Source organism: Asterias amurensis, chromosome 18 (assembly GCF_032118995.1).
Source record: "Asterias amurensis chromosome 18, ASM3211899v1".
Taxonomy (NCBI): domain Eukaryota; kingdom Metazoa; phylum Echinodermata; class Asteroidea; order Forcipulatida; family Asteriidae; genus Asterias; species Asterias amurensis.
In genome coordinates, this window is record NC_092665.1 from 7336282 (window position 1) to 7363939 (window position 27658).

Sequence of the window (27658 nt, forward strand, 5' to 3'; positions counted from 1 at the left end):
ATTTTATGCTTATGATGGGATACACCAAGTGAGAACACTGGTCTTTTACAATTACCAAACGTGTACAGTGCCTTTAAAACTCAAAGCACCGTTAAACAACATCTAAAACATCCATCATAAATACATTTAACTTTCTTATTTAATGTACCAACACTCAGCAGATAGATGATACCGTATGTACATGTAACATAGTTAAACTCCCAACAATAAATTTACAATAATAATTCCCATAATTAAATTGGTAACCCATTGACGTTACAAATCACAAACACAGGTGTCTGTGCAAACATCTGCAATCATGGACCTCCTATAATTGTACCTTACTTGCTTATACTTTTTGGTAACAGCTCCCATTTGTTTTGTACACGTTTTCCAACTGTGGACTTTACCGAACCAGGGAAACTATAATATTGTCCTCTTTTGTTAAAGACAGTGGACACTATTGGTAATTGTCAAAGACAAGTCTTCACAGTTGGTGTATCTCAACATATGCATAAAATAACAAACCTGTGAAAGCTGAATCGGTCGTTGAATTTGCGAGATAATAATGAAAGAAGAAAAAACCCTTGTGTCACGAAGTTGTGTGCTTTCTGATGCTTGATTTCGAGACCTCAAATTCTAAACTTGAGGTCTCAAAATCAAATTCGTGAAAAATTACTTCTTTCTCGAAAACTACGTCACTTCAGAGGGAGCTGTTTCTCACAATGTTTTATACCATCAACCTCTCCCTATTACTCGTAATCAAGTAAGGTTTTATGATGAAAATTATTTTGAGTAATTACCAATAGTGTCCGCTGCCTTTAAATGTCCCCGGTTTGAATGAGTTTCCATGTACACAAACTCTCATTAAGAGAGGTTTTACAAACCACTGGAACCGAGTAAATTACTTTCAGTCAGTAACATTTGGATTTAAATGGAGGGTACAACTTTGGTCATTATGCAAACAATTAATGAGCATAAAAACTTACTAGGTAAAGAGCACTGATGGAGAACTGTTGACATTCTAAAAGATTGTTAGAAAACAACACACTTTGAACTGATGTACTTATAGATAAAGAGGTAATATTTTCAAAAAGAAAACAGTTTAAATCTTAGAAAGGCTTCAGGCTTGAAGTCTGTCTCAGGCATATCACCTTGGTGACCACTGATAATAAATGTTCACAGATTTATTATTTTACGGATACGTTGAGATCAAAGAGTATAGAGCGCCGAAGGCGCAAGATGCAGAACTGAAGTTGTATCTATTGATGGAACGTGAAATATGCATGGGCGCCATTTTAGCAAGTGAATGATTTGTTTCCTATTGATAGGAATGGTCATTTGTGTGCACTGATCTGCACTGATCTATTGTTGTATCAAAAGAGTTACTTGCCGAAATGGTGTCCAGTGGGATTTCACATTTCAGTTCCGCATCTTGCGCCTTTGGCGCTCTATAAACTTTAATAGAAATACACCTAGTGAGAAGTCTTACCAGAAGTATACCCTGCCTTTAAACATGTAAAGTGAAGTCCCTATCATTTTATCTTCAACTCAACTTGGAACTTGTAAATGTATGTTCAAGTTCATTATTTTGAAATGTGACAAATCATAAATTTTGAAAAACTAATGCTGATATAAATACGACTCTAAACATGCTTCATGAATACCTAAAATGTACCCAACAGTTTTAAGTAATTCTGAATGATTTGTTTTTAAATTCAGAAAAAGTTCTTAAACTGATTTATGTCTAATGGTTTGGGGTTGAAGAAAGAAAAATTGACTAGAGCAGGATTTGAACCAGTGACCTCTGGGTTAACGTTGGTTCATATCCCACTTTCTTCAATTTGTCTTTGTTCAACCCCAAATCATTAAAACTTTACCAAGTCAGTTTCCCTTCTGGCTTATTATTTGATTAATGATTATTTGAAGGAACGTTACAGAATTGGTAAGAAACAAAATCGTGAAGATCACAGATTTACATCAAACTTACACAGTCTAATGATGATGATAGTAGAAAACATCTGTTGAAATATTTATGACTGAAATGTCATATTTGGTGAGAAATAAATAATCTTATTCGCGTTTGGAGTTAATCGCTCAGTGAGCATTTTATTCAATTTTTTTTCTTCCATCGTTGTCATGCAAAATGTGACCCAGATGGCCGATCGATCTCAAACTTCTACAGGTTTGTCAGTTTATGTATATGGTGGATTACATAAAGTGCTTTACACTGCCAGCAACTGTTTTGTTTGCAAAACCATTTCTGTAATGTTCATTTAACCTGAAGCAGAAACAAATACTATAAAACATTACACATGCAACTTTATTACAATTGATACATAAATTAGGCATTTTATTTTGCAGCTTCCACCCGGTTCAGACAGATGCACCAGAGTCCATCGAACCAAATAAATTAGGAGCAACCCTTAGTCAAATTTGGATTTCAGACAGGTGAACTTAATTATATAAAGGTCGCTTCATGACAAGATCGACGTCTGAAACCAAAATGCACCAGAGTCGTTCCGAACGACGACAACAGTTGATCTATCTACTTCTAACACGTCCAGTCACTCCCAACTGTTTTAGACGTGAAAAATCTCATATACTCAATTCAATAATTTTGCCCAACTCTAGAGCGCCTGCCTGAACTGGGTGTAAGTGACCCAAAACAGGAGTGTAATCCTTGAAATTTGGGATGTATGGAAGCCACTGATTCCCGACTGACACTAGGAAAACTATTACACATTTTCTGTACATTTAAACTTCTCAAGTTTCATTTAAATTAAAAACAGTATATTACAACATGCAACAAGAAACTGATTGACAGGTCTACAAGGGGTGCCCCCATACGGTCAGAAGTACGGGATAGGCAACAGGTAACTGCAAATAACAACTCAAAAACTTGAAAGTGCTTCAACATGAAACAATTAATTTTTTAGTTTAGTCAGCTAATAATTTACAGTTGATGGATTTAGACAAGCCCTCTGTCTTCCTCATTTTTTTTATGCTTTATTTATGAACAAAAAGACATATAATGTCACAAACTGAGTCAAGTTATGATACAATGACTCGACCCGTTCATCATAAAGTAGACGCTAGTAATGTGTGCGTTCGTTTAGCTTCCCTGGGTCGACCCCGCAGTGCTCACTCGGGTGAGCCCCTGACAAGAGCTAATCTAACGATCACACTCGCCCTCTCGTGGTGACGGCATGCACCTCAGGTCACCCCAAGTGACCCACTCCACAAGCAGGGCACTGGGGGCTGACGACCCGGGTGAGCCCCGTCAAAGCTATTCGAACGTACCGGGGCGACCGGGGTCGACCCAGGGAAGCTAAACGAACGCACCCAATGTTAATCGTTTTTTCCCCGTTAGTGAAAACAGCTCTGAAAATAATTTAAAAGTACATCGTCAATGGAATAAAATACATTTAAAATGAAAAATGGCAAAAGCCGATTGCACATGCAGGTCAGGTTTAATAGTCAGTATTGCCTCGTCTTTCTATGTACATTGTTTTTAACGTGCAAAGATAACATACTTGCATAAATACTTTAGAGCGCCCATCATTTGAACTACACACAAGACTTTTTTCACATTCCACAAAAGAGAAAGTTGAATTTCTGTTACTACAATTCTGGTTAAAGACACTGGACACTATTGGTAATTACTCAAAATAATCGTAGCATAAAAACGTACATTGTAACAAGCAATAGATAGCTGTTGATCGTATAAAACATTGTGAGCAACGGCTCCCTCTGAAGTAACGTACTTTTTGAGAAAGAAGTAATTTCTCACTAAAATATTTGAATTGAATTCGAGACCTCAGCTGAGGTCTCGAATTCAAGGCATCTGAAAGCACACAACTTGTGCGTCAAGGGTGTTTTTTCTTCCATTATTCTCTCGCAACTTCGTCGACCAATAGCGTTCAAATTTTCACAGGTTTGTTATTTTATGCATATGTTGAGATACACAAGGTGAGAAGACTGGTCCTTGACAATTACCAAAGGCGTCCAATGCCTTAAATCCAGTGTATAAGAATGATAATTTAGTTTCATTTAATTTGTGGCACAAGCATAAAACTGTACATGATGATACATGTATTTGATACAAAAACATGCAAGTTGACTGGACCAAACCAGCCGTCGATTTCACCAAACTCTTCCTAACTTAGGACTAATCTTAGGACTTGGGACCAGTTAAATTCTGTATCTAAAGGAGTAGGACGCATTGAACCCATCCTAAGTTAGGAGACTAACTCGAGACATGATTAATCCTAGCCTTTCGTGAAATTGGCTGCAGGTCCTTAGCGATGGCAAAAAACAGTTGGCATCATTTAGCTACTGGAGGTAGTTTGACTACAGATATGTCAGATATTGAAGGTGATTCAAAACACACTGCACACTCTGAAGTTTAGTATCGGTCAGTCTGTTTTCCCGCAAAGCAGCCGAAAGCAATCAGATTTGAAAGTCAGTAGCACACAGGCAGTTTGAGACCATTTGAAGCTTGACATGAACGTGAAAAACATTCCCCAGCCTATCAAAAAAGTACCATCTTCAAAAAAATTACCTTGCTGCTCTGTAAGAATTCTACCCGATTGGTACGACTGGCTAGTTCAATGCTGAAAATCATCCCTTTTTAATATGAATTATTGACTATTCATTTGGTTTTTACCCAAATACACCGATGTGTGTTAGCACTGTATTACTCAGTACTTACCCGAGTTCTGTGAAAAAAAAACAGGCATATTACTCGGGCGGGATTCGAACCCACGACCTTTGAAATTCTAGAGCAGTGTCTTACCAACTAGACTACCGAGGTTGCCCGGTAGCTAGAGGCAGTTCGAATCCTATGTTTTAGCAACAGGTACTGCAAACCAATTTTAAGGTGCAAGATGCGGAACTGAAGCTTTATCTCTTGTTGGAACATGAAATATGCATGGTCGCCATTCCAGGAAGTGAATGTTTTGTTTCGCATTGATACTCTGTTCGCTTTGTCTCATGTTGGAACATGAAATACGCATGGCGCCTTTCATCAAGTGAATGATTTGTTTCCTATTGATAGGAATGGTCATTGTGTGCACTGATCTGCACTGATCTATTGTTGTATCAAAAGAGTTACTTGCCAAAATGGCGTCCAGTGGGATTTCACATTTCAGCCCATATCTAACGCTCTATAATCTTTGCTGCAAACATCTATTAAATTATTGACTAGTTGAAAACCTGGCTGACTACTTCAACAACAAGCTAACTGTATGTTCCTGCTAACTAGCGACTGAAATAGTAAGGGCAAACCATGAACTTTAAACAATCAGGGTTGTGTGGCAGGCGCTGCATGATGAGGACCATAACGTTTGGACCCTCTCTTGTCATACAAAAACTGGACAATGTATAGCCTATAGGATGTTTTCATGTTGGATATTCAGATAAGTGGATGCAAAACCAATCCTTCTCTCAGTAGAACATGCAAACAGTGTCCAGATGATCCTGTTGACTATTGCTGGGTTCTGATTACCATAACAATACCCTATGCACAACGCGCAAGCACTTGCACGCACGTCTCCTGTCTGCCATTCTGGGTGTCAAAACGCACACAAAAGGGTGGTACCGCTTCTACCGTTTTTGGGAGTCCATTCCTTTTGTGCACGTTTTGACACACAAAATGGCGGAGGAGCTAGACGCGTGCGTATGTACGCTGTGCGCATATGTGGGCTGCGCACGTAAGTGCACTGCGCGTTGTGCAAGGAGCCATAGTTGTCAATAACTGCAGCTATCCTTATTAGCATGAATGATCCAAATTTAGGTCAAACGTCAGAATCCGTCACAGACCTTCCTCCAGCAGTTGTTTCAACTATGACTCTTGCCATTATTATTCCAGTGTTGGCCACGCAGTTACATTAATCTTGGATAGACTTCCATCAATTAGTCGATCCAACCACATTGGTAGTCCGTTTAGTGAGATACACTCACTGTACTCCTCCCACTCACTTTCTGAACTATCATCAAGACCTATAAATTGGGGGTCAATGTCCTTACTCGGCCTGCTTGACCTTTGACCTGACTGTGTTGGTCTGAAAACAAAGTAGTAGTTTTTGGACGGTCGCAATGCAAGCACAGAACCTGTGAAGATTAGAATGTACAACAAAATAATTTATTATGATTTCGTTTTTCCTCATGATTGTGTAAAGGCCCGGTCCCACTGCAGCGATAACGAGAACGAGAACGATAACGACGCAAAGATAACGCAGTCCATTGGTTGAATGAGCGGGTGCGTAATCTGCGTGGAGCAATTCAACCAATAGAATGCGTTCTCTTTGCGTCTTGATCGTTATCGTTATCGTTATCGCTGCAGTGTGACTCGGCCTTATGAAGATTATTTGAAGTCAGTTAAAATTGCAGATTGTTCTTCATTCTTGGTGTGCATTCATTCGTAATTTGGCAGGTAAAATATTTTATTTGTTTAAACTTTTAGAGGAGAAGCACAAAATAAACAGAATAAACCTTTTACTTTTCATTGGTTACCAATAAGTCATGTAAGCAGGACCTACAAATATAGTCATGGAATTATAATATAACCAAAGAAGATTTTCATTGTACAATGTAGTTATTTCCTACATGATGTCAAGGATACAAACGCATGTTCGACTCTAATCACCCCTGAACTCATCAAAACTACACTGGCTCCCAATCCAACAAAGGATCGACTTCAAGGTCATCGTTCTCATGTTCAAGGCCTTACATCAACAAGCCCCTCATTACATCATGAATATTCTGCAAATTGGCGCTGAACGTAGACTCCTTCGGTCAAATAGCTCTAGATCACCATACTTTGTAGTGCCAAGAACAAGTCACATCACTTTTGCCGATAGAGCCTTCTCGGTATATGGACCTAAACTCTGGAATAAACTTCCAAATCACATCATCAGGGACAAAACATCCTTCAATACACTCAAGACACTTCTGAAAGCCCACTTGTTTCAGGAGGCTTCCATCAATGACTTATTTATTTCATCTGTGCCTCAGCGCCTTAGAGCAAACCTTTGTTTTAGGCGCTATATAAATTATTTATGATTGATTGATTGACTGATGATGCATAATTAGCCCTGGCAGCCTTACACTTTCGTATTGTACTACAGTGACGTCCTGGACATCAGGGTACATTTCTGGGGCAGAAAATTTTCACAGCTTCATAACTCAAATCTTACCTGCAAGAAAGCACCAATTTCAACAGATTCACATTCCATGGCAGCATATGTTTTTCTGCGGTGGGTTTTGATCATAAGTTATTCTTCACAAATCCGTCATTTTCATGAAATAATGCAGCTCCCAACGTTAAGGAATTCCCATTTGTGTTCGTATTATCACAGTCTGCCGTGTGTATGCAAGACGCATGACACGCAAATTTTGAATTGTGTTGCGTGTTAACGCTGTGCAGTCAATATACGGTGCCCAAGAATTCATGCGTCTAAGCTTGCATCATGCATCTTGAACGCGAATGTATACGCGTACGCATGACAACAGACAACACTGTGAGAAAACGATCGAAATGGGAATTTTTTAACGTTGGAAGCTGCATTGTTTCACGAAAATGACAGATTTGTGAGGAATATATGAGGACCAAAACCCACCGCAGAAAAATATATGCCGCCATGGAATGTGAATCTGTTGAAATTAGTGGCTTGTTGCAGGTAAGATTTAAGTTATGAAGCTGTGAAATTTTTCCGCCCCAGAAACGGGCCTCAATAGTTAGGACTCTGTTCCTGTGTACAGAGAAAGAGTCCTATATAGGGCTAATGCATAATGACTCTACTTACCCACACTATCAGTTGAATCAAGAGACATAGGCTTTTCACTGCATGCAATAAGGTTTTTAAGCCAGCGCTTGTATTTATCTAGTCGTATGAAGGATGGAAGCAGATACGGCTGGCTGTTGACAAATTGAACATGATTGTTGTTGTAAATCCAATCAATCTGCTAAATCAATATTAACCGCACCAATGTCCGAACTGTGTATTCCTAGATCGAAATTCCAGTTGAACCCAGTTAACGGAGTTCAACTGGTAAACTGGATATTGTCCAGTTTCCATATAAAACCAACTGGTTTGAACTGTGTTAAACCATGGAGGAAGGAAGAGAAGGAGTTCGAACGAAGGGACTTCAAAAGTCGAACCCGTGGTACCGTGGTCGTTTAACGACACCTCGTAATCACCCACATACCTTACACAAACAATGGGCGACCTGGCCGTCATGAGTTTGCGCGTGCGCACTTGGTTCTTCATGCAACTATGGTGTTGTATTTTGAATGGATATAATACAGAAAAAAATAGTTTTTGGAGACCTGATAAAATTTGTGGCCACTCGTGGCCACCAAAAACGAAAAACACAATTGACTACCAACCACCCTCGTGTGCTTATACCCAAATTTTGATCCACCGCTAGTGACCGTAAAGTTGCAAAAAATGTAAAAATATGCTATGATATTTCCATGAAAACACCACAAACGGTATTGGAAAAAGTGTATATTCACAATTCTTGTCTCCAATGATTCAAATTTACCAGAAGGCAACAGTGCAGAGTGGTGGTACCACGCCTCTGTACAAAGAAATTTAATCGCGCTCACTAATCGGCCATCCTGCAGGAGGTCGCCTATCTTTTTCCACTGGTCAGACAGGGGCATTGTCCGGGTTTTCTTTTTTTACTCTGCGGTTTGGCGGGCCGTTCATACTCCATCCCTTCCTTCCTCCATCCCTTCCTTCCTCCATATAGGTTAACTATGTTTACTGGTATAAAGCAACTGGTTTTGTCAAAGTTCTAAACTAAACCACCTGGTTTTAAGTGTGTTTAACGAGTTTTCAACTTGTTCCAATTCAACCAAGTTAAACAAGGTTCAACTTCAATTTTGACCTGGGTTGGCACGGCTGGTTACATCTCCACACAGTTCACAATCCATATTTGTGTTGGTTACAACTCACCACGTGATCTACAAATGACCGTTGTGAAATATCAAATACCAAGAAATGGGATGGCGGCTTGAACTTGTTTATGCTTGAATGCAGTCGTTGTTTCTAGAGAGTTTGGCTTCAATAGTTCAGCTTTGAATACATGGCATAACACATGTTCGTATAGAGAATTATCTTCAAGTACGCGCTAATCCTCCAATCAGATTTGCAGAATGGAATGGTGATATAAACCTATATTGCATGGCTAATATGACAACCTGCGTCTTGTGTGCTCTATGTCACGTGTCAAGTTTGCTTGAAGATAAATTTGTTATCACACGCGCGCTTGTGGAAATACGGTAAAAATATAGCGCGTCTGCGTCCCATATCCAATTCGTATTCCACTCGCGCTTGTGTGATAACTTATAGTATTAGGAGTAAGTGACAACATGTGCTCATGTAACCATAAAACAACCAAACTAAGTAATGGAAACAAACATTAGGCCAAGTAAAAAAAGAAACATGTTTAGCATCCAAGTTTCTAGAAAAGCAAAGATAGACGTTAGTCTTTTGAAAATTTCAAATAACCTTTTTTTTTCTAGAGTTCAAACACACAATACATAAATGAAACATGTTGGACAAGACATTGAACAAAAAAGCATACTTTAAGAAAAAAGGAAAGAAGAGGGCCCTTTTTGTTTTTAATGGCTGCCCGACACATTTTCAAAGACAACCAGCTTGGCTATTTTTTGGCAGAGATTGTTAAAATATATTCCTTTTTCCGTTTACAAAAAACAATTATGAAAAAAAAAATATATATATATATATATATAAAATTTAAAAAAATAAAAAAAGAAGAAGGCCTCTCATCATAAGGAAGCGGGCGGGGACAGGTAACATATTTCTTTTTTACTTGACCTTATATACTACTGCAGTTTGTTTTGTACTAATTCTGTGGTTACCTACCTGACGACATGAGAGTATGCCTCTTGTCTGAAGTGAGTACATAACGTGTCTTGACTACTTCCATCAGTGAGAAGTAATAATAGAATATGACCTTTGCCACCTGTGGCTAAGAATCGCTCATAAGTCTCTTCATTCAGTTCACGTAACATCATATCTCTGACAAAACAAAACAATGTGTGGCATCAGTTACACAACTGATAGGTAGATGTGAAAGAAAGAAATATAAATGCGGGGTGTCATGGCAGAGCAGAAAAGAGCACCGAACTCAAGCTCTTGTGATTCTGAACTGCAGAGTGCGGGTTCCGCAGTCGTGAAACTTGTGTCCCTGAGCAAGACACAATAACAAAATGCTTCTCTCCACCCAGGAATGAACGGGTACCTGTGAGGGCAGAGATGGTTCTTGTGATTAATTTAGCCGAGTAGCGCATAATAATGTTTCACAAGGCTGTATACTCCCCAGGGAGCTTAGATTGTTTAAGGAATGATATAATGCTCAGTGACCAGGGGTATTAGCGCTTGGAAGCGCTTTGAGAGGCCCATCGGGTGTGGAAAGCACTATATAAAAACTGTTTTTTATTGTAATTATTTTTTTATTATTATTATTAAAAATTTACCCAGTCAGTTTCCCTTGTGGTTTATATTGATATCTGAAACAAAAAGTCGCATCCCCTTAAGGTGACCCCCTTGCTGCCCCACGTTGTATCGTAATTTGAGTGTATTCCCTGGCTACGCGGCAGTTAATGGTTGTATGGCTTCTGACTGGCACCCCTGAACAAAGATATTAATGGGGAGACTGCCAATATCTGAATATAGGGCCAGATAGCTCAGTTGGTAGAGCGCTGGCACGGTAACCCGAGCGCTGGCACGGTTGGTTCGAATCCAACTTTAGTAAATTCTTTGTTCAACCCCAAAATCATTTATAATTATTATGATGAGAGGGAGATTGTAAAATGCCCTGATATAATGAGTATGAAATGAGCTCAACTGGCTCTTCAGCTAATGACATAGACTTTACCTTGATCTTGAACTGGAGTCCGTTTCCCTTCCTCGTCTAACCTCAGTTGGAAAACTGTCAAAATAACAACAGCTTAGCATTCAAAGAACTGGTATCGCTCAAGTACTTCATACATGTATAAGCACCAGCTGTCACACTGGTGTCCTTAAGCAAGACACTTAGCACCTCAACGAATAATATTGGGTGCGTTCGTTTAGCTTCCCTGGGTCGACCCCGTCATGTGGCGTTTTTTTTTCACAGAACGAAAGTGTGCAGATAATTACCCACGTTCGTCCTGGAAAAAAAAACGCCACACACCGGGGTCGACCCAGGGGAGCTAAACGAACGCACCCATTATAAGGGAATCTTTCTACCATCACTATTTTCAAACTGTGTCCGTTTAATGTAACTCTTTGGACATCATGTTTTGTGTCCTAAATAAAAGGATCCAGACCCTTTAGAGAACAATCTAAACAGCAAAGAGATATTATCACTTGGTGCTGCCATTAACTAAAAATGAACTCAAACAAGCAGTTTGCCTCAAATCACATACCTTTCACTGTTTGACCTGTTTCTCTCATTACGATTCTGCATGGCTTCCTTTCTGCAAACAAATTGAAGTTTAAAAAAATTATAAAACACGCTCTTTAATAATCAAATCCTTTCAGAATATTTGTGTAAAATGCAAACAGGTTTTAAAAGAAGTGACAGTACACAGGCCTGGAATTTCATCTGTGAAAATGTTGAAAGGGCAAGGCCATTTCCATTTTACAAGGGCACTTCCATTGGAAAATCTCAAAGCCAATTGGAAACTTTTTAAAGGCAGTGGACACTATTGGTAATTACTCAAAATAATTATTAGCATAAAACCTAACTTGGTAACGATTAATCATGTTAATGGGGACAGGTTGATGGTAGAAAACGGCTCCCTCTGAAGTGACACAGTTTTTGAGAAAGAAGTAATTTTCCACGAAATTTGATTTTGAGACCTCCGATTTAGATCTTGAGGTCTCGAAATCAACCATCTAAACGCACACAACTTCGTGTGACAAGGGTGTATTTTCTTTCATTATTATCTCGCAACTGCGACGACCACTTGAGCTCAAGTTTTCACCGGTTTGTTATTTTATGTACATGTTGAGATACACCGAGTGAGAAGACTGGTCTTTGACAGCTACCAATAGTGTCCAGTGTCTTTAAATACCAACTTATTCATCTTAAAGTAAATTGAAACTCTACTCAGTCTTCTGTCAAAATAATTGGTTGAAAACTTGCAAAGAAATTAGTCTTGTCGATAGCTTGTGACGTCACGCTAAAATTAGCGCTCTTACTGGGGTCAATGGAGGCAAATTATTGGAGGCTAGCTTTTTTTCTGTGCTTAAAAACAGGCGCATGAACTCGGCGACCGTGTAGCTTTTGCGTGTTATGCAAGGTGTCTTTTGGGACACAAACTTAACACACAGGATTGGCATACCAATTTTTAATTGAACACCTGTTCGTCTGCTTATTAAACTATGCATACTCCATCGTAATAATGTTTGAAGATGACAACATAACTTTGAGAAGAGGAATAATCATATTACCAAGGTGTAACAAAACGATTTTTGCACGCTGTGAATGGGGTCCATGGGTTTTGTACACCCTCGGGGGGGGGAAATGGAAACCTCGGCTTCGCCTCGGGTGCCTATTTCCCCTTCGGTGTAAAAAACACCATGGACCCCGTCGCAGCGTTCAACAATTGTATACTGGAACAGCCTTGAAGTAGACCTAGAGGATAACAAACTCTCGTCACATTCAAGCTGGGACCATCCACTGAAGTACTAGCTCATCATAACACCCATTTCTAATCACACTTTCTGAGCATAATTCTACAACTGATGCCAACTCTTGCTATTATCAGGTTATACATGGACCCATCCGCAATACGCAGTGCATCTAATCCTCATACATGAGGCTACATTGAGGGACCATTCCACTGAAGTACTAGCTCATCATAACACCCTTTTCTTATCACACTTTCAGAGCATAATTCTGCAACTGATGCCAACTCTTGCTATTATACATGGACCCATCCGCAATACGCAGTGCATCTAATCCTCATACATGAGGCTACATTGAGGGGCCATCCACTGAAGTACTAGCTCATCATAACACTCATTTCTAATCACACTTTCAGAGCATAGTTCTGCAACTGATGCCAGCTCTTGCTATTTTACATGGACCCATCCGCAATACGCAGTGCATCTAATCCTCATACATGAGGCTACATTGAGGGACCATCCACTGAAGTACTAGCTCATCATAACACCCATTTCTAATCACACTTTCAGAGCATAGTTCTGCAACTGATGCCAGCTCTTGCTATTTTACATGGACCCATCCGCAATACGCAGTGCATCTAATCCTCATACATGAGGCTACATTGAGGGGCCATCCACTGAAGTACTAGCTCATCATAACACTCATTTCTAATCACACTTTCAGAGCATAGTTCTGCAACTGATGCCAGCTCTTGCTATTTTACATGGACCCATCCGCAATACGCAGTGCATCTAATCCTCATACATGAGGCTACATTGAGGGGCCATCCACTGAAGTACTAGCTCATCATAACACTCATTTATAATCACACTTTCTGAGCATAATTCTGCAACTGATGCCAGCTCTTGCTATTATACATGGACCCATCCGCAATACGCAGTGCATCTAATCCTCATACATGAGGCTACATTGAGGGACCATCCACTGAAGTTCTAGCTCATCATAACACATATTTATAATCACACTTTCTGAGCATAATTCTGCAACTGATGCCAACTCTTGCTATTATACATGGACCCATCCGCAATACGCAGTGCATCTAATCCTCATACATGAGGCTACATTGAGGGACCATCCACTGAAGTACTAGCTCATCATAACACCCATTTCTAATCACACTTTCTGAGCATAATTCTGCACTTGATGCCAACTCTTGCTATTTTACATGGACCCATCCGCAATACGCAGTGCATCTAATCCTCATACATGAGGCTACATTGAGGGACCATCCACTGAAGTACTAGCTCATCATAACACCCATTTCTAATCACACTTTCTGAGCATAATTCTGCACTTGATGCCAACTCTTGCTATTTTACATGGACCCATCCGCAATACGCAGTGCATCTAATCCTCATACATGAGGCTACATTGAGGGACCATCCACTGAAGTACTAGCTCATCATAACACCCATTTCTAATCACACTTTCTGAGCATAATTCTGCACTTGATGCCAACTCTTGCTATTTTACATGGACCCATCCGCAATACGCAGTGCATCTAATCCTCATACATGAGGCTGCACTGGGACTTTCAAGGACTTTCTGCCGCCCCCCAACTTTGGAACTCTCTTCCCGGCTACATCCGCTCTCCACAGAGCATAGAACAATTCAAAACTCTGCTCAAATCCCATTTGTTGTCTATTGCCTGCTGTTCAGTTTAATCCTTTTGTTTGCTTATTGTTAGCGTATTTATTGTTCATTGGTTGCTTGTTTATTTGCACTTTGTTTTTTGTAAAGCGCATTGGTATTTCTTTCAGTTATGATATGCGCATATAAGAATTAGCTATACTTATTATTAAAAGGACATTACATTGATATGTAGTATTATCTTCAAGTACGCGCTAATCCTCCAATCAGATTGGCAGAATGGAGTGGTGATAAAAACCTATATTGCACGGCTAATATCACTACCATGCGTCTTGTGTGTTCTATGTCACGCGCCAAGTTTGCTTGAAGATAAATACGTTATCACACGCGCGCTCGTGGAAATACGGAAAATATAGCACGTCTGCGTCCCATATCCAACTCGGCCTTCGGCCTCGTTGGATATGGGATGCAGAAGCGCTATATTTTTCCATATTCCACTCGCGCTTGTGTGATAACTTATAATATTACACTCACCCTGTGTTGAGAAGCCCAGCAAAGGCAAGAAAGAATGCAAGTAGATATACTATGACCACAACAACCGCTATGGAAGATTCACTCCTGCAACCCAAACAAAAACACTATCTACAATCAAAGCATCTCTTGTAATAACGTCGAGCCACCTCACCTGCAGCCGATGTCACGAAACGCTAGGATTAATCCTATCTTGAGTTAGGACGAGTAACCCCTGCTAACCTAAGATGGGTTCAATGCGTCCTACATCTTTGAAGGAACTTTACTCGTCCTAAGTCCTAAGATTAATCCTAAGTTGGGAAGAGTTTGGTGAAATCGACGCCTGGGCCCACTATTCCATACACTGCTCAACGATAAGCACATTTTCGTGATTACTGTAGCAGAAAAGATTTTTAGATTGACTTACCATGCAGAAAAGATGAATTGTTTCAATTGTGAGGAATGACCTGTGATTTGACTCCATGTACGTTGAACCCATTGCACAATAAAATGCTAACATTGAAAATCAAAAAGGAAAACAAAAATTAATGCCAGAACACAAAAAATGTGTAGAATACTTTTGTAGATTGTTACAGAACATAAATATCTATAGGCAGGTACTTCTAATGGTACCTCAACTTTTCTGACATGTCTTAGGAATAAAGGAAATTATCCAGGAAATTATTTAATATCAAGAGATAATGTTGTTGTTTTACCAGAGTGTCTTACAGTCAGTTGATATTTTTAGTTTAGAGAGCTGTTGATAGTATAAAACATTGTGAGAAACGGCTCCCTCTGAAGTAGTGTAGTTTTTGAGAAAGAGGTAATTTCTCACTCAAATATTTGAATTAAGAGACCTCAGTTGAGGTCTCAAATTCAAAGCATCTGGAAGCACAACCTTTTGTGCGACAAGAGTGTTTTTTCTTCCACTATTTTCTCGCAACTCCGACGACCAATTGAGTCAAAATTTTCACAGGTTTGTTATTCTGTGCATATATTGGGATACACCAAGTGAGAATACTGGTCTCTGACAACTGCCAAAGGTGTCCAGTGTCTTAAAGTTAAAAAAAAAAAAATTTTCAACAGTTCTTACCGGGGCATTCTCATCTAGAAGTTCAGGCAATGTTGTCTTGAAGTCTAAACTAACAGTTCCATCTTTGACTTGTTGCAGGAAAAGGACCAATTGCTTCTTGTCTTCATCAGGCTCATTGCCATGCCAACCATCAGGCAGCCAATCATATCTGACTTTCCTGCCATTTTGTCTCCAGAGAATGAGAACCTAGGAAAAAAAGTCAGCAGTGTCTATTTATTAGTTTGACGCAGACACTTGATTTGCTATGAACATGTACAATATATATTTGGTTTGCGGTAACACCCATCTACTTGCCAGGTACATGTAGAGTTTGTTCTTAAGATTAGAGAACTGTATTTTTATATTCTACTATCGCGGAGTAGATTTATCGGGTTGTCCGGGAGACTTCTCAGTTCTGAAATGAGCTGTCCTGCTTTTTAACTTCTACCTTGGCGGATTGTATAGAAAATTGGCTGGTACTACTACTTTAGCTTATAGGATCATTAGTTACTGACTACCGCAGAGTAAATTCTTAAATTGGTCTCAACGTTTCTACTAGCTTGCTCTAGTCATCGTCAGGAGACTGAAGAGATAAGAGAGAAGTGGGCCTCTTTATGTACAATGTTCTCAACTACTTCAAGTTTACACCCCGTCAAGGAATCTTGGATCAAGTTCCATGCTTCTCCTCAATGAACCCAAGTCTCGACACACCCGGGATGACAGGTCATATTCTTCAGCTGCGCAACGCATCTGGAACTCTCTACCACTTAATCTAGATCTTGTCTTTGTACCCCAAACTCTTCTCAAAACCTCTTTTATGTTACAGGTTTTTCAGTGACTTATTTTGTTGTGTCTGTTTTTCTTTTGTTTTGTTTTTGATTTTACCGTGCTGCAAAATAAGCTTATTCAATCACAAGAACCATCTGTGCCCTCACATGTACCAATTTTCCCCCTAGGTGGAGAGAAGCAATTATAGACAAGTGTCTTGCTTAGTGTCGTGAGCAGGACTCGAACCCACACTCTGCTGAACAGAACCACCAGAGCTTGAGTTTGGTGCTCTTTATTTGTTTATCCGCTCGGCCATGACACTCCATAAATTTCTCATAATCTACTCACTGGTACTGGGCTTTCCATATCCAGATCAACCTTCTTCCCAAGAATCTTAACTAACTCCATTTGTGTGTCCTGGTAGATATGGGCAAAGTGTGTATCCTGTGGGAAGGATTGTAGAGTCTTTGCAGCATTCCTGAAGGAGTCTAGATGTTCCTTATGCATGGAGGGATTCTTGGTTATCAAAATGACGCAGATACTAAAGAGATGAGAAATAAAACACTCTTGAGAATGAAGAACAAGACGAAGGTCCTTTTCAAAGGCTTGAGCTCTGGATGTGGCTCTTTAAAGGATTGAGGTAATTTTTGTAACACAAAACACAATGTCCACAGATTTACATTAAAGCCATTGGCAGTTTCTGAACAGAAAAAAAAACCGGTATTTAGACCCACACCCTGCTGATCCAATATCAGAGCTTGAATCCGGTGCTCTTAAAGCCATTGGACCCTTTCGGTAAAGAAAAAAAATAAAAGTTCACAGATTATACAAATAACCTTCAGGGTTTACAGAAGGTAATGGTGAAAGACTTCCCTAAATTATTCCATAAATTGCTTTGCTTTTTGAGAAAACATTAAAACAATTATCAATTCTCGATATCGAGAATAACGGATTTATCTTAAACACATTTAATGACAGGGCGAAACGTGCGGAAACAAGGGTGTGTTTTCCCGTTATTTTCTCCCAACTCCGATGACCAATTGAGCCTACATTTTCACAGGTTTGTTATTTTATATATAAGTTGCGATACACGAAGTGTGAGCCTTTGGACAATACTCTTTACTGATGTTGTGCGATTGTTTTAACAGAGGGTAAATCTTTTCAGGTTTGCACATTTTGACATGTCAGGACCTGCGACACTTGTCAAAAGTGACTCTTGTGTATTCTACTTTAGTGCAACTAACAACTCAAAAAAACATAAAAAATAAAAATTAATATTCTTTACCCCCGATGCAAATTTAACATCTCTTATATCGTTGCCGTACCCGTTGCCAAAATATAGGATACACACTGCCTCTAGCTACCGGGCAACATCAGTGGTCTAGTTGGTTAGAATTGCAAGGTTCGTGGGTTCGAATCCCACCCAAGTAATATGCCTGTGACATTTTTTCCCATGACTCGGGAAAGTACTGAGTATACACGTACATGTACAGTGCTAACACATATCAGTGTATGGGTAAAAAAACAAAATTAATAAACCTCGTAAACACAAAGTAAAATATGCATCTAAAAGTGTGTATAGTTTAAAAATATAAAAAGGCAAAAGTCCATCGATTGATTTATAAAAGCGGTAAAAACATTAAACCTCACCTTCGTCCATAAGCTACCGGTGACTCTGCACAGATGTTTTCGTACAACTGTTGTGAAGTCAACCGGGGAACAAACAGGTACCGGTTGTTGTTGATGGCTGTTTCAAGTAGTGATATATCAATCTTTAATGACTGTGGGATCAGTCAGATATGGACAAAAATAATCCATTAACGTTGGTTAACAAAATATCAGTCATGAAGAATTGACCTTTGAAGGGTCTGGGTACTTTTTGTAGGACACAAAACACAATGTCCACAGATTTACATTAAACTTAAACAGTTTGAATGATGGTGAAAAGTATCCCTTAAAATATTATGTACTGAGGTGCTGTAGTTTTTGAGAAATGAGTAAAACAAGTCAGAAAAAATAATTTTCTCAGTGAGACGAAAACATTGTTTTACTCGTTTCTCAATAACTACAGCAAGTAATATTTTAAGGGAAGCCTACTTCTATCATTATCTCCAAACTGTGTAAGTTAAATGTAAATCTGTTGACATTGTGTTTTGTGTTTATACAAAAAGTACCCAAACCCTTTAAAAAACATTTTGAGAATGAGTTAGTTTGAAAGCTAGAGACTATATGTAGTTGGTTAGTGTTGCTATGAAACTATTATATATTAGGTCCTTAAAGTCACCTAGAAATATTATTTTTTTTCTTTCAAACATAAGAGTATATTGCTTACGAACAATAAAACAATTTTTTTAGTAATTGTTTGTCATGATTTATATGTTTAAAAAGTATATAAAGTTGTTTGGGGGGCGAACTCCGCCTACCCCTTTTGTGACGTCAATCGAGGCAGACTTTGCCTGCAATGCATATAGTAAACACACGTGAAAAGTACATGTACGTCCAAGTCGTGAGTTGGTACATTTCAAAAAGTGTTTTTCTGCATTCAGCAGCAATACACCTGGTCGGCATTGCCGGAAAAAAAAAAAAAGGAAAAAAATAAAACGTACAAACTCACAATTTGGTCCGTACATGTACTTTGCAATTGTGTTTACTCTACGCATTACAGGCAAAGTCTGCCTCGATTGACGTCACGAACAGCGCCCTCTCGGGTCGGGGTCTACTCTGAAACTTAGTGAAATTGTTATACCGCAATGAGTGTTTGAAGAACTTGTACCCCAAAAATGATTCACTTGTTATTTTATTAGAAAGCTTTGCCACTTTGTGAAAAGGCCATTGATGTGTATATGTTGGGCGCAATCGGTCAATCTGCGCGATCAACCGATCGCGCTGCGCTATTGAACGATCAATTTAAGATCAATTGGTCGCGCAGCAATCGGTCGATCGCGCAACAATCGGTCGATCGCACAATGACATCTTTGCAACCGATCGTGCAGAAAAAGTTTTGCGCGATCTACCGATCGTGCAGGAATGGGTTTGCGCGATCGACCGATCGTGCAGGAATGGTTTCGCGCGATCGACCGATCGTGCAGGTAAACTATTCCTTAGGGCGATTTCTCAAAGCAATAAAATTCATAGCAGGACAAATTTTCAGTATCACCATAGTGATTTATATAGTGACGTCACACTACGATTGATTTGCAGTTACAATCAATGTTACATCTTTGTGAATTCGGCCCTTGAACATCAGCCGAGCGCCAAACAATTCCTGCACAATCGGCCGATCGCGCAAAACCATTCCTGCACAATCGGCCGATCACTCATAACCATTCCTGCACAATCGCGCCGAGCCATTCCCGCACGATCGGTTGATCGCGCATGTTCGTTGCCGAATGTTGCGCGATCGACCGATTGTTGCGCGATCGACCGATTGATGCGCGATCGACCGATTCCTGCGCGATCGACCGATTGCTGCGCGACCAATAGATATTTCAATAACGCAGCGCGATCGGTCGATAGCGCAGCGCGATCGGTTGATCGCGCAGATTGACCGATCGCGCCCAACATATACATGTGAACATTTATCAAAATCCTCTAAAGCATGACCATTTATTTGTCTATTTTTAATGTGGACAATGAAAACTAAGCATACAGTTAAAAAAACATAACAATGAGTATAATAATGAAAGATGGATGCCAGATAACTCGGAACAGTAATAAAATGTATGGAAATTTCAAAGATAATATTGAGTGTACACATTAACATGCTAGCCAACTAGCAGGGAAAAAGGTTAAGCATACTGCCTTAGTATATTTCCCTGAGACAGGACTTGGACATAACAAGGACGAAAATAACAATGACACGGACCAGACTAATCAATCATTATCAAAACAACAATCTTTGTATAAATAGCGTATATATACATGTATGTATAGGATTTGAGGCATTGCATGGTGTGGTAATATATTTGCTTTGCAGTAACACAATGTGTGTATCTACTTGCCAGGTAGAGTTTCTTAGTGAACTGTCTTTCTGTATCCTACTTCTGAGGAATATCGGATGTTCAGGAGACTTTTCAGTTCTAAAAAGAACTGTCCTGCTTATAAACTACTACCGGGGCATAGGGTATAGACAATTGGCTGGGACTACTACTTTAGCTTATAGGATAGTTATTAACTGCACTACATGTACCTTGGAGTCAGTTCTTGGATTGGTCTCAACGTTTTGACTAGCTTGCTCAAGTCATCGCCGCAAACCAAATATATAGTGTATACTAGATCTACAAATACATGAGGTGATGGTTCAGTTGTTAGAGAATGACTTGAGTGAGCGAGAATTTTTAATATTTTTGAACCTCAATTAGCCTGGTTGAGGTATGGCAGACGTGATTGGAGTGCACTGTTTAGTTTGGGTGTATACACACAAATTCACCCCAAACCTTGTAGTGCTGAAGTATTAAAATGGCTTACAGATTTGTACTGAATGAGAAAGGCAGTGGACACTATTGGTAATTACTCAAAATAATTATTAGCATACAACCTCACTTGGTAACGAGTAATGGGGAGAGGTTGATAGTATAAATCATTGTGAGAAACGGCTCCCTCTGAAGTGACGTAGTTTTCGAGAAAGAAGTAATTTTCCACGAATTTTATTTCGAGACCTCAATTTAGAACTTGAGGTCTCGAAATCAACCATCTAAACGCACACAACTTCGTGTGACAAGGGTGTTTTGTTCTTTAATAGTTATCTCGCAACTCCGACGACCAATCAATCTCAAATTTTCACAGGTTTGTTATTTTATGCATATGTTGAGATACAGCAAGTGAGAAGCATGGTCTTTGACAATTACCAATAGTGTCCACTGGCTTTAAATCCTCACCTGGTGTTTCTCAACATATTCCTCATTATCTTCCTTAAAGATAAGTAGAGTTGGTTCCGTTGATGAGATGTCAAACTTCCACACTAGCTCTGCGGTGTCTTTGCCTCCAATCTGAGTGAAGCCAAACGTGTGTACGTTTTGTAGTTTAAACGCTAGTAGTTGATAGAGGAGAGAAGGAGAAGAGCGACGAGAGAAGAGAAGAGATCTTGGCTTGTTGTCACTTTGCCAACCTGAGAAGAAACTCTCCTGGTTTGCATCTGTAACCTGGATATAAACCACAGGGAGAAACACATGTAAGAAAAGTCAATTAATAATAGTGGCTTCTTATACTGGGAGTCTCAAAAAAAACTATTATACAGGTACTTTTGAAAAATATATGAAAAATATATGATTCTGGGGAGAAAGGTTTAGATCATGTATGGATAGCTTATGGACTCAACTTTCATATGACACCAAAAAGTTTGTAAATACTGTATGCTTGGTTGAGCACTGCTTTATAGGGCTCAGGTCTATCACGCAGTAACGCTCATGGTGCTTCAACATTATTACCCCTGGTCACTGGGCCTTTTCATTTCTTGAACCATCTCAGCTCCTTGGGAGTATACGGCCTGTGCTGCCAAATATGTGGCCGCACTCAGCTAAATCAATCACAAGAACCATCTGTCCTCACAAGTACCCATTTACCACTAGGTGGAGCGAACTTAGAGAAGCTTGGTTAAGTGCCTTGCTCAAGGACACAAAGGTCATGACTGGGACTCCAACCCACACTCTGCTAATCAGAAACAACAGGCTTGAGTTCGGTGCTCTTATCCGCTCGGCCACGAAACTCCACACATTTAATAACAATAGCTTGGCTATGGTTGGCTGAAATGGTAACATTGACGATAAGGACTTTTATGCAACCTGTACATAGCCACTGCTGAAGCCATTGGAATCAGCTTAATTCAAATACAGACCATGTGCCCTTTGTTTACAACTTAACCACACTCTGTTGAAAACTGGCAAGCGCACAGTTTTGGGTTTTTTTTTTCCAAATTTCTTCTGTGGACATTGTGTTTTGTGAAAAAGAACCCAAATCCTTAAAGGTGTCAATTATTTCACATTTATAACTCTTCAGTATTAGACTTACTCTTGATACGGCATCAGATGGGAGGAGACCCTGTACAAACTCCTTGAGTGTATCTTTACTGATGTGACTTCTACTGAAGCTGTAAATCTTCCCATTAATGATACCAACGATGGAGGGCCATTGGTAAACTCCAAGTTTCTTGAGCAGTGGACGGCTGTAGTCTCCATGAACAGTTCCCATGCCAACACCTATATTAAATGTGATGTGTTTATTTCCAAATGGTACAATAGATTGCACAATGGCTGTAGAACTAAATCTGGCCAAAAGAATAAGCTCAGGACATACCGTATTTTCAAAACCCAGTTTGAATTTGAGTTATATTTACAATGTGTTAACAAGCCTTCTTATCGCCTTTTATGTGGCCCGTTTCAGATGCTCTTCACACAAGCTACATATTGAAATAGGAAGGTATATTGGGTTAGAGTAAAGCCAAAGAATTTGCCCGCATTGTCACCTTGATGTTGAAACAGAAATCCATGTTCTGCTTGATTGCCCCCTGATACAACGACCTTAGGACTATTATGTTGGCTTATATTATTGATCACTACAAAAGCTTTGAAACTCTTGGCAGGGATGACATGTTTAAGTTTTTGATGGACACTCCCGATGAAGCTATTGTTGTTTGCGTTGCCAAGTACATCTTCTTATATACTGCTTTAAAAGAAAATCAAACTGTGTGATTATTTGTTTTTGTTTTAAGTTAAATTCCTTTCCCTGTGACTTATTCATTCACTGTATTTTGTTTTTATAATATTGTTACCCTCCCCAGGGTTATGGGGTGTGTTCCAGTTTGGAATAAAACATAATACAATACAATATAATACAAATTAAAAAGTGTTGAGTTATTAAAGGAACACGTTGCCTAATAGATTGGTCGAGTTGGTCTTTGAAAAGCGTTTGTAACCGTTTGTTATAAAATACATTGGGTAAATGTAGAAAGATGTAAAAGTAGAATATAATGATCTACACAAACATGCTTTGAAATTGCACGGTTTCAGTTTTCCTTTTACCTCGTCGACTAACACGGTCGACCATTTATGGGATTCTGTGGTAAGTTCGCAAAGATCTGCTTTTTTATTGATATGTTGACAACACCAACGTAGCCAGAAATCACACCCAAGTTTACTATTCAACTTGGGAGGCTGCAGCCAAGGAATCATCTGAAGGGGATGCATTTTTTTCCCTTTTAAATATTGACTTAAATCGATTTATAAAGATAACGTACCAAGTGTTTCTAAATCCGCAGCAGCCTCGTTCCAGACACCCTCAACCCTAACACAACTGAAACACCAATCCCCCGTAACGAACAACAAGAACGGCTTGCGATGACTCTCTGGTAATATACCACTCTCAAATTTCTCCAGGGTGACTCTCCGAGGGTCAAAACCTGATGAACCCTGGTTGGTGAACCGGAACTGAAAGTTGTCAAACCCACGACCGAAATGGAAGTGGTCGTTATGGTACTGACGGGGTTGGTTGCCTGAAGTCACATGACCGAAGTTGTCGTATTCAGCTCTCTTTTCCTCATCTGAGAGGATCTTTTGAGTAAAGTAGCAAAAAGGGGTTTTAATCGGAAGGAAATGCTAGAAAAGTACATGCATGCATATTGCTGTTGTCCAAGCCAGCTTTGTTCCATTTGCGTTTACCACTGATGCAAGCTAGAAGTGCACAATTTGTAAAGGGACACGTTGCCTTTGATCGGTCAAGTTGGTCAATGAAAAGTGTTTGAAATCGTTTGGTTTTAAAAGTAGAATGTAACAATATGCCTTGAAAGTGGTGGTTTTCCTTTTACTTTGCGAACTTACACGGTCTGTCATTTCATGGAGTCAAAAACTTGACTCCACAAAATTGTGGGTCGTGTTAGTTCACATTGTATAAGGAAAACCATGCAATTTCGTAATATTCTACTTTTTCAAACATCTTTCTAACCATTTGCATTTCATAGCAAATGGTTTCAAAAACTTTTCATGGACCAACTCGCCCCATCCAAGGCAGTGTGTCCCTTTAACGTAAGCAGAGTCACATGGCTCCATTTCACACAGCACAAAGATTCAACTCAAAGATGAGTTGCTATTTTAGTAATAGTGATTTGTGTTGTGACATCACAGCTTGGGTAAAAAGTCCAGTTTGGTTCACACTTTACTTCCCAGAAAAGATTGATCCACTCTTAAAATCAATCTTAGCCATTTGAGAATTTGAACCCAGCCATCGATTTCACCAAACTCATCCTAAGTTAGGATTGATCTTAAGACTTGGGACTTAAGTTAAGTTCCCTATCTGAAGACATACATGTAGGACGCATTGAACCCATCCTAAGTTAGGACGGGTTACTCGTCCTAACTCGAGGATTAATCCTAGCGTTTCGTGAAATCGGCCGCAGGCCACTTAAATCGACCCAATGATCAGAGGAAGTATTCGCAAGGCTGATTAAATAAAGACTGTAATTACTTTTTCAGTTACAACTTACCACATGACCTCAAAATAACCTTTGTGAAAGTGCAATTAATTTGTGACCAGAAGAAATTGGGAAATCAGCTTTGAAGTTGTGTATGCCTGAAATTGATTGCAGGCATTTATCATCTGGAATTTATAAACAATTTCATAAAATAGGAAAGTCTACATACAGTTAATACAGGATGCTTCTAGGGTCGCATCACAGACCTAAACAAATACCACTGATGAAACCTTATCACTATGCCAAGTTGAAAGCTCAATTCTGTGCATAATTCTACTATAAGTATGCCATTGTGTATGTATGCAGGACTCTGATGCCCAGTAAACCGAGTCTTAACACCATCATTAGGGGACTATTAGACCCCCTGTGCTTCTCCTGTCTGCCATTTTGGGGGTCTAAATCTGCACAAAAGAATGGTATGTTTCTACACGCGCATTGGTGCGTAAACACATGTACCATCCTTTTGTGCACATTTTGAACCCGACCTGGCGAACAGGAGACGTGCGAGTATTTGTACTGCGTGTTGTGCAACGAGTCAATAAAATGTTAAAGGGTAAGAACAGATTCATGACAATGAAAACAAAGAGTTACTTCACCTCATAGGCTTGCTGAATCTGGATGAACTTCTCCTGAGCTCCATCTTCTTTGTTCTTATCGGGATGCCTGAAAATATGTGGAGTGTAAGAAAATTGTTATGATTGTATCGTTATCGTAGTTTGCATCGACTTAACCAATTTTCACAGGGAGTAACACTAACACTAGGGACATGCATTAGCAATTGCGGAATAAAACTTAAAAGTGCGAAGACCACAGCTTCATTTTGCGTGGTACTCACTGACGGGGTTGGTGGCTGGCGCTGTTATCGGACCAAGCCGATATTTGTCATTCCCGGTCGTACTAACAACTTTAACAAGGGCCCCAAGTCATCCGTGAAACCACCATTTTCTATGGGGGTATGACTGTCACCACACTCGTGACTCAGTGTCACACAAGAAATGCTCCAAAATAAGAATTTCAAAAACAGGAGTAGGACTACAGCGCAATGGTAACTGGCTACTCTCATTTTTACCTATTAATCATCAGGTATGAAATATTATTATTAAATGAGACCTTACCATTTTTTACATTAACAAAATACAATTAAATAACCATCATGATCACGGCCTAATCTTGACAGATGTGACATTTTTGTCAATTGCATTTTTTGACTGGAAGAAGTCTTCCGTCTTAATTACAGAATACCTTCATTCAAAACATTGTATTTTGTTTTCCTTTGTTAATAACTATGACCATTTTAATTGAGAAGGACAGTCTAGCTAGATGAGAAAAGACATCTTGATTGATGATCTCATCTTCCATTTGTCCATTGACTTACTTAAAAGTTACTACTTACCATTGTCGTGCCAGTTTCTTGTAAGCTTTTTTAATTTCATTTGAACTAGCTGTTCTGCCAACTCCGATAACAGAATATGGGTCAGAATTATGTGACGAACCGCAATGTATGATTGCAATAATTAGACCTACTAAAACTACGTAAATACAGAGTTTATTCCCCATTTTTCAGCAATCCATCAACGATTGTTGATCTCAGTTTTTCTCATTACTCATTTTCTCATTAAGATTACCTGGTGCTCTATTCTAGTTTTGTTGTTAGTTGTATGTAGCAGTCTGGGTACTAAGCTAGTTTTGTCTCTCTTGTGAAACGCCCTCTTTTGCTCGGGGGTTGCCAATCATTGAATGCCTAAATCGGGTAAAAATGGCATGAATCTGGCACTAATTTAAATACTAAGTAAATTAAAAGTGTTGGTGTTATCGTTCCCTTGGTGTCAGTGCTGTGCTGAATGCGTCAAATTTTTACAAGTGTTGAATGTGTTCCCTTAAACAGGCTCAATACATCGAGATTGGGGTGGGGGGGGGGGGGGGGGGTCGGTGTAGGCCCTACTTGTGAATCATTTCATTGGATAAACGTGCAGTGACGTAAGCTATCTGTGTTTTGATTGATCCGAGGTGTCGTCTGGTTGCTCAGTGCATGCATTTGCTGACTTGGCGGCCTGTTGTCGGTTCGTCTGCATACGAAATGTAGTTGAAGGGTGAAGATGGACGGGGATTGACCTGCGCAGCCTAGGGGTGCACCCCACCAAATAGTATACAAATATTGACTGCTTCGAGTGCTATGGTTAAAACTATGACTCCCGAGGTGATCCACGGAGCGTTCTATTTTCCCGAGGCGAAGCCGAGGGAAAATAGAACGTTCCGGGGATCACCGAGGGAGTCATAGTTTTTAACCATTGCACGAGTAAAAGCAGTCAATATTTGTTTTATAACACCCCAAACATTTCTAAAACCTGTATTATTATTTTTAAGTTACAGACCTGAATGCTACAATCCACGGACGACGCGAACACAGATTGCAAACACTTTTACCTACTGTGTTGCATGTAGTGTCGGACAATCCGAAATGGTTACAGACTATTAATTTATCATCCTCGTACACGCAACGGACGTCTGGGTACTGCACGCCGTGTGCTAGTCTGTCGGACTAGCGCACGGCGTCATGTGCTAGT

The 27658-nt window shown here is 39.6% G+C and overlaps 1 protein-coding gene across 1 annotated transcript; it reads right to left on the minus strand.

Moving 5' to 3' along the window:
• On the minus strand, positions 1-26686 carry LOC139950260 (dnaJ homolog subfamily C member 16-like). Its single transcript, XM_071948878.1, has 15 exons — positions 26488-26686; positions 25691-25757; positions 23865-24177; positions 22640-22827; positions 21511-21774; positions 18284-18414; positions 16982-17174; positions 15887-16072; positions 15221-15306; positions 14818-14901; positions 11426-11476; positions 10894-10947; positions 9879-10034; positions 7788-7900; positions 1-6093 (listed from the first exon to the last, which is right to left on the minus strand). The coding sequence occupies exons 1-15, from the start codon at positions 26649-26651 to the stop codon at positions 5843-5845; spliced, it is 2301 nt and encodes a 766-aa protein (XP_071804979.1). The 5' UTR covers positions 26652-26686; the 3' UTR covers positions 1-5842.
• Between the last annotated feature and the right edge of the window lie 972 nt (positions 26687-27658).

What these genes read in the sequence shown, in the direction of transcription:
- LOC139950260 (XM_071948878.1), bottom strand. Translation starts at nt 26,651, where the DNA reads ATGGGGAATAAACTCTGTATTTACGTAGTTTTAGTAGGTCTAATTATT. An exon ending in AAGAAACTGGCACGACAATG is followed by an intron (nt 25,758 to 26,487) that starts GTAAGTAGTAAC and finishes ACATATTTTCAG; the next exon opens with GCATCCCGATAAGAACAAAG. An exon ending in ATATGGAAAGCCCAGTACCA is followed by an intron (nt 16,073 to 16,981) that starts GTGAGTAGATTA and finishes TTTTTTTCCTAG; the next exon opens with GTTCTCATTCTCTGGAGACA.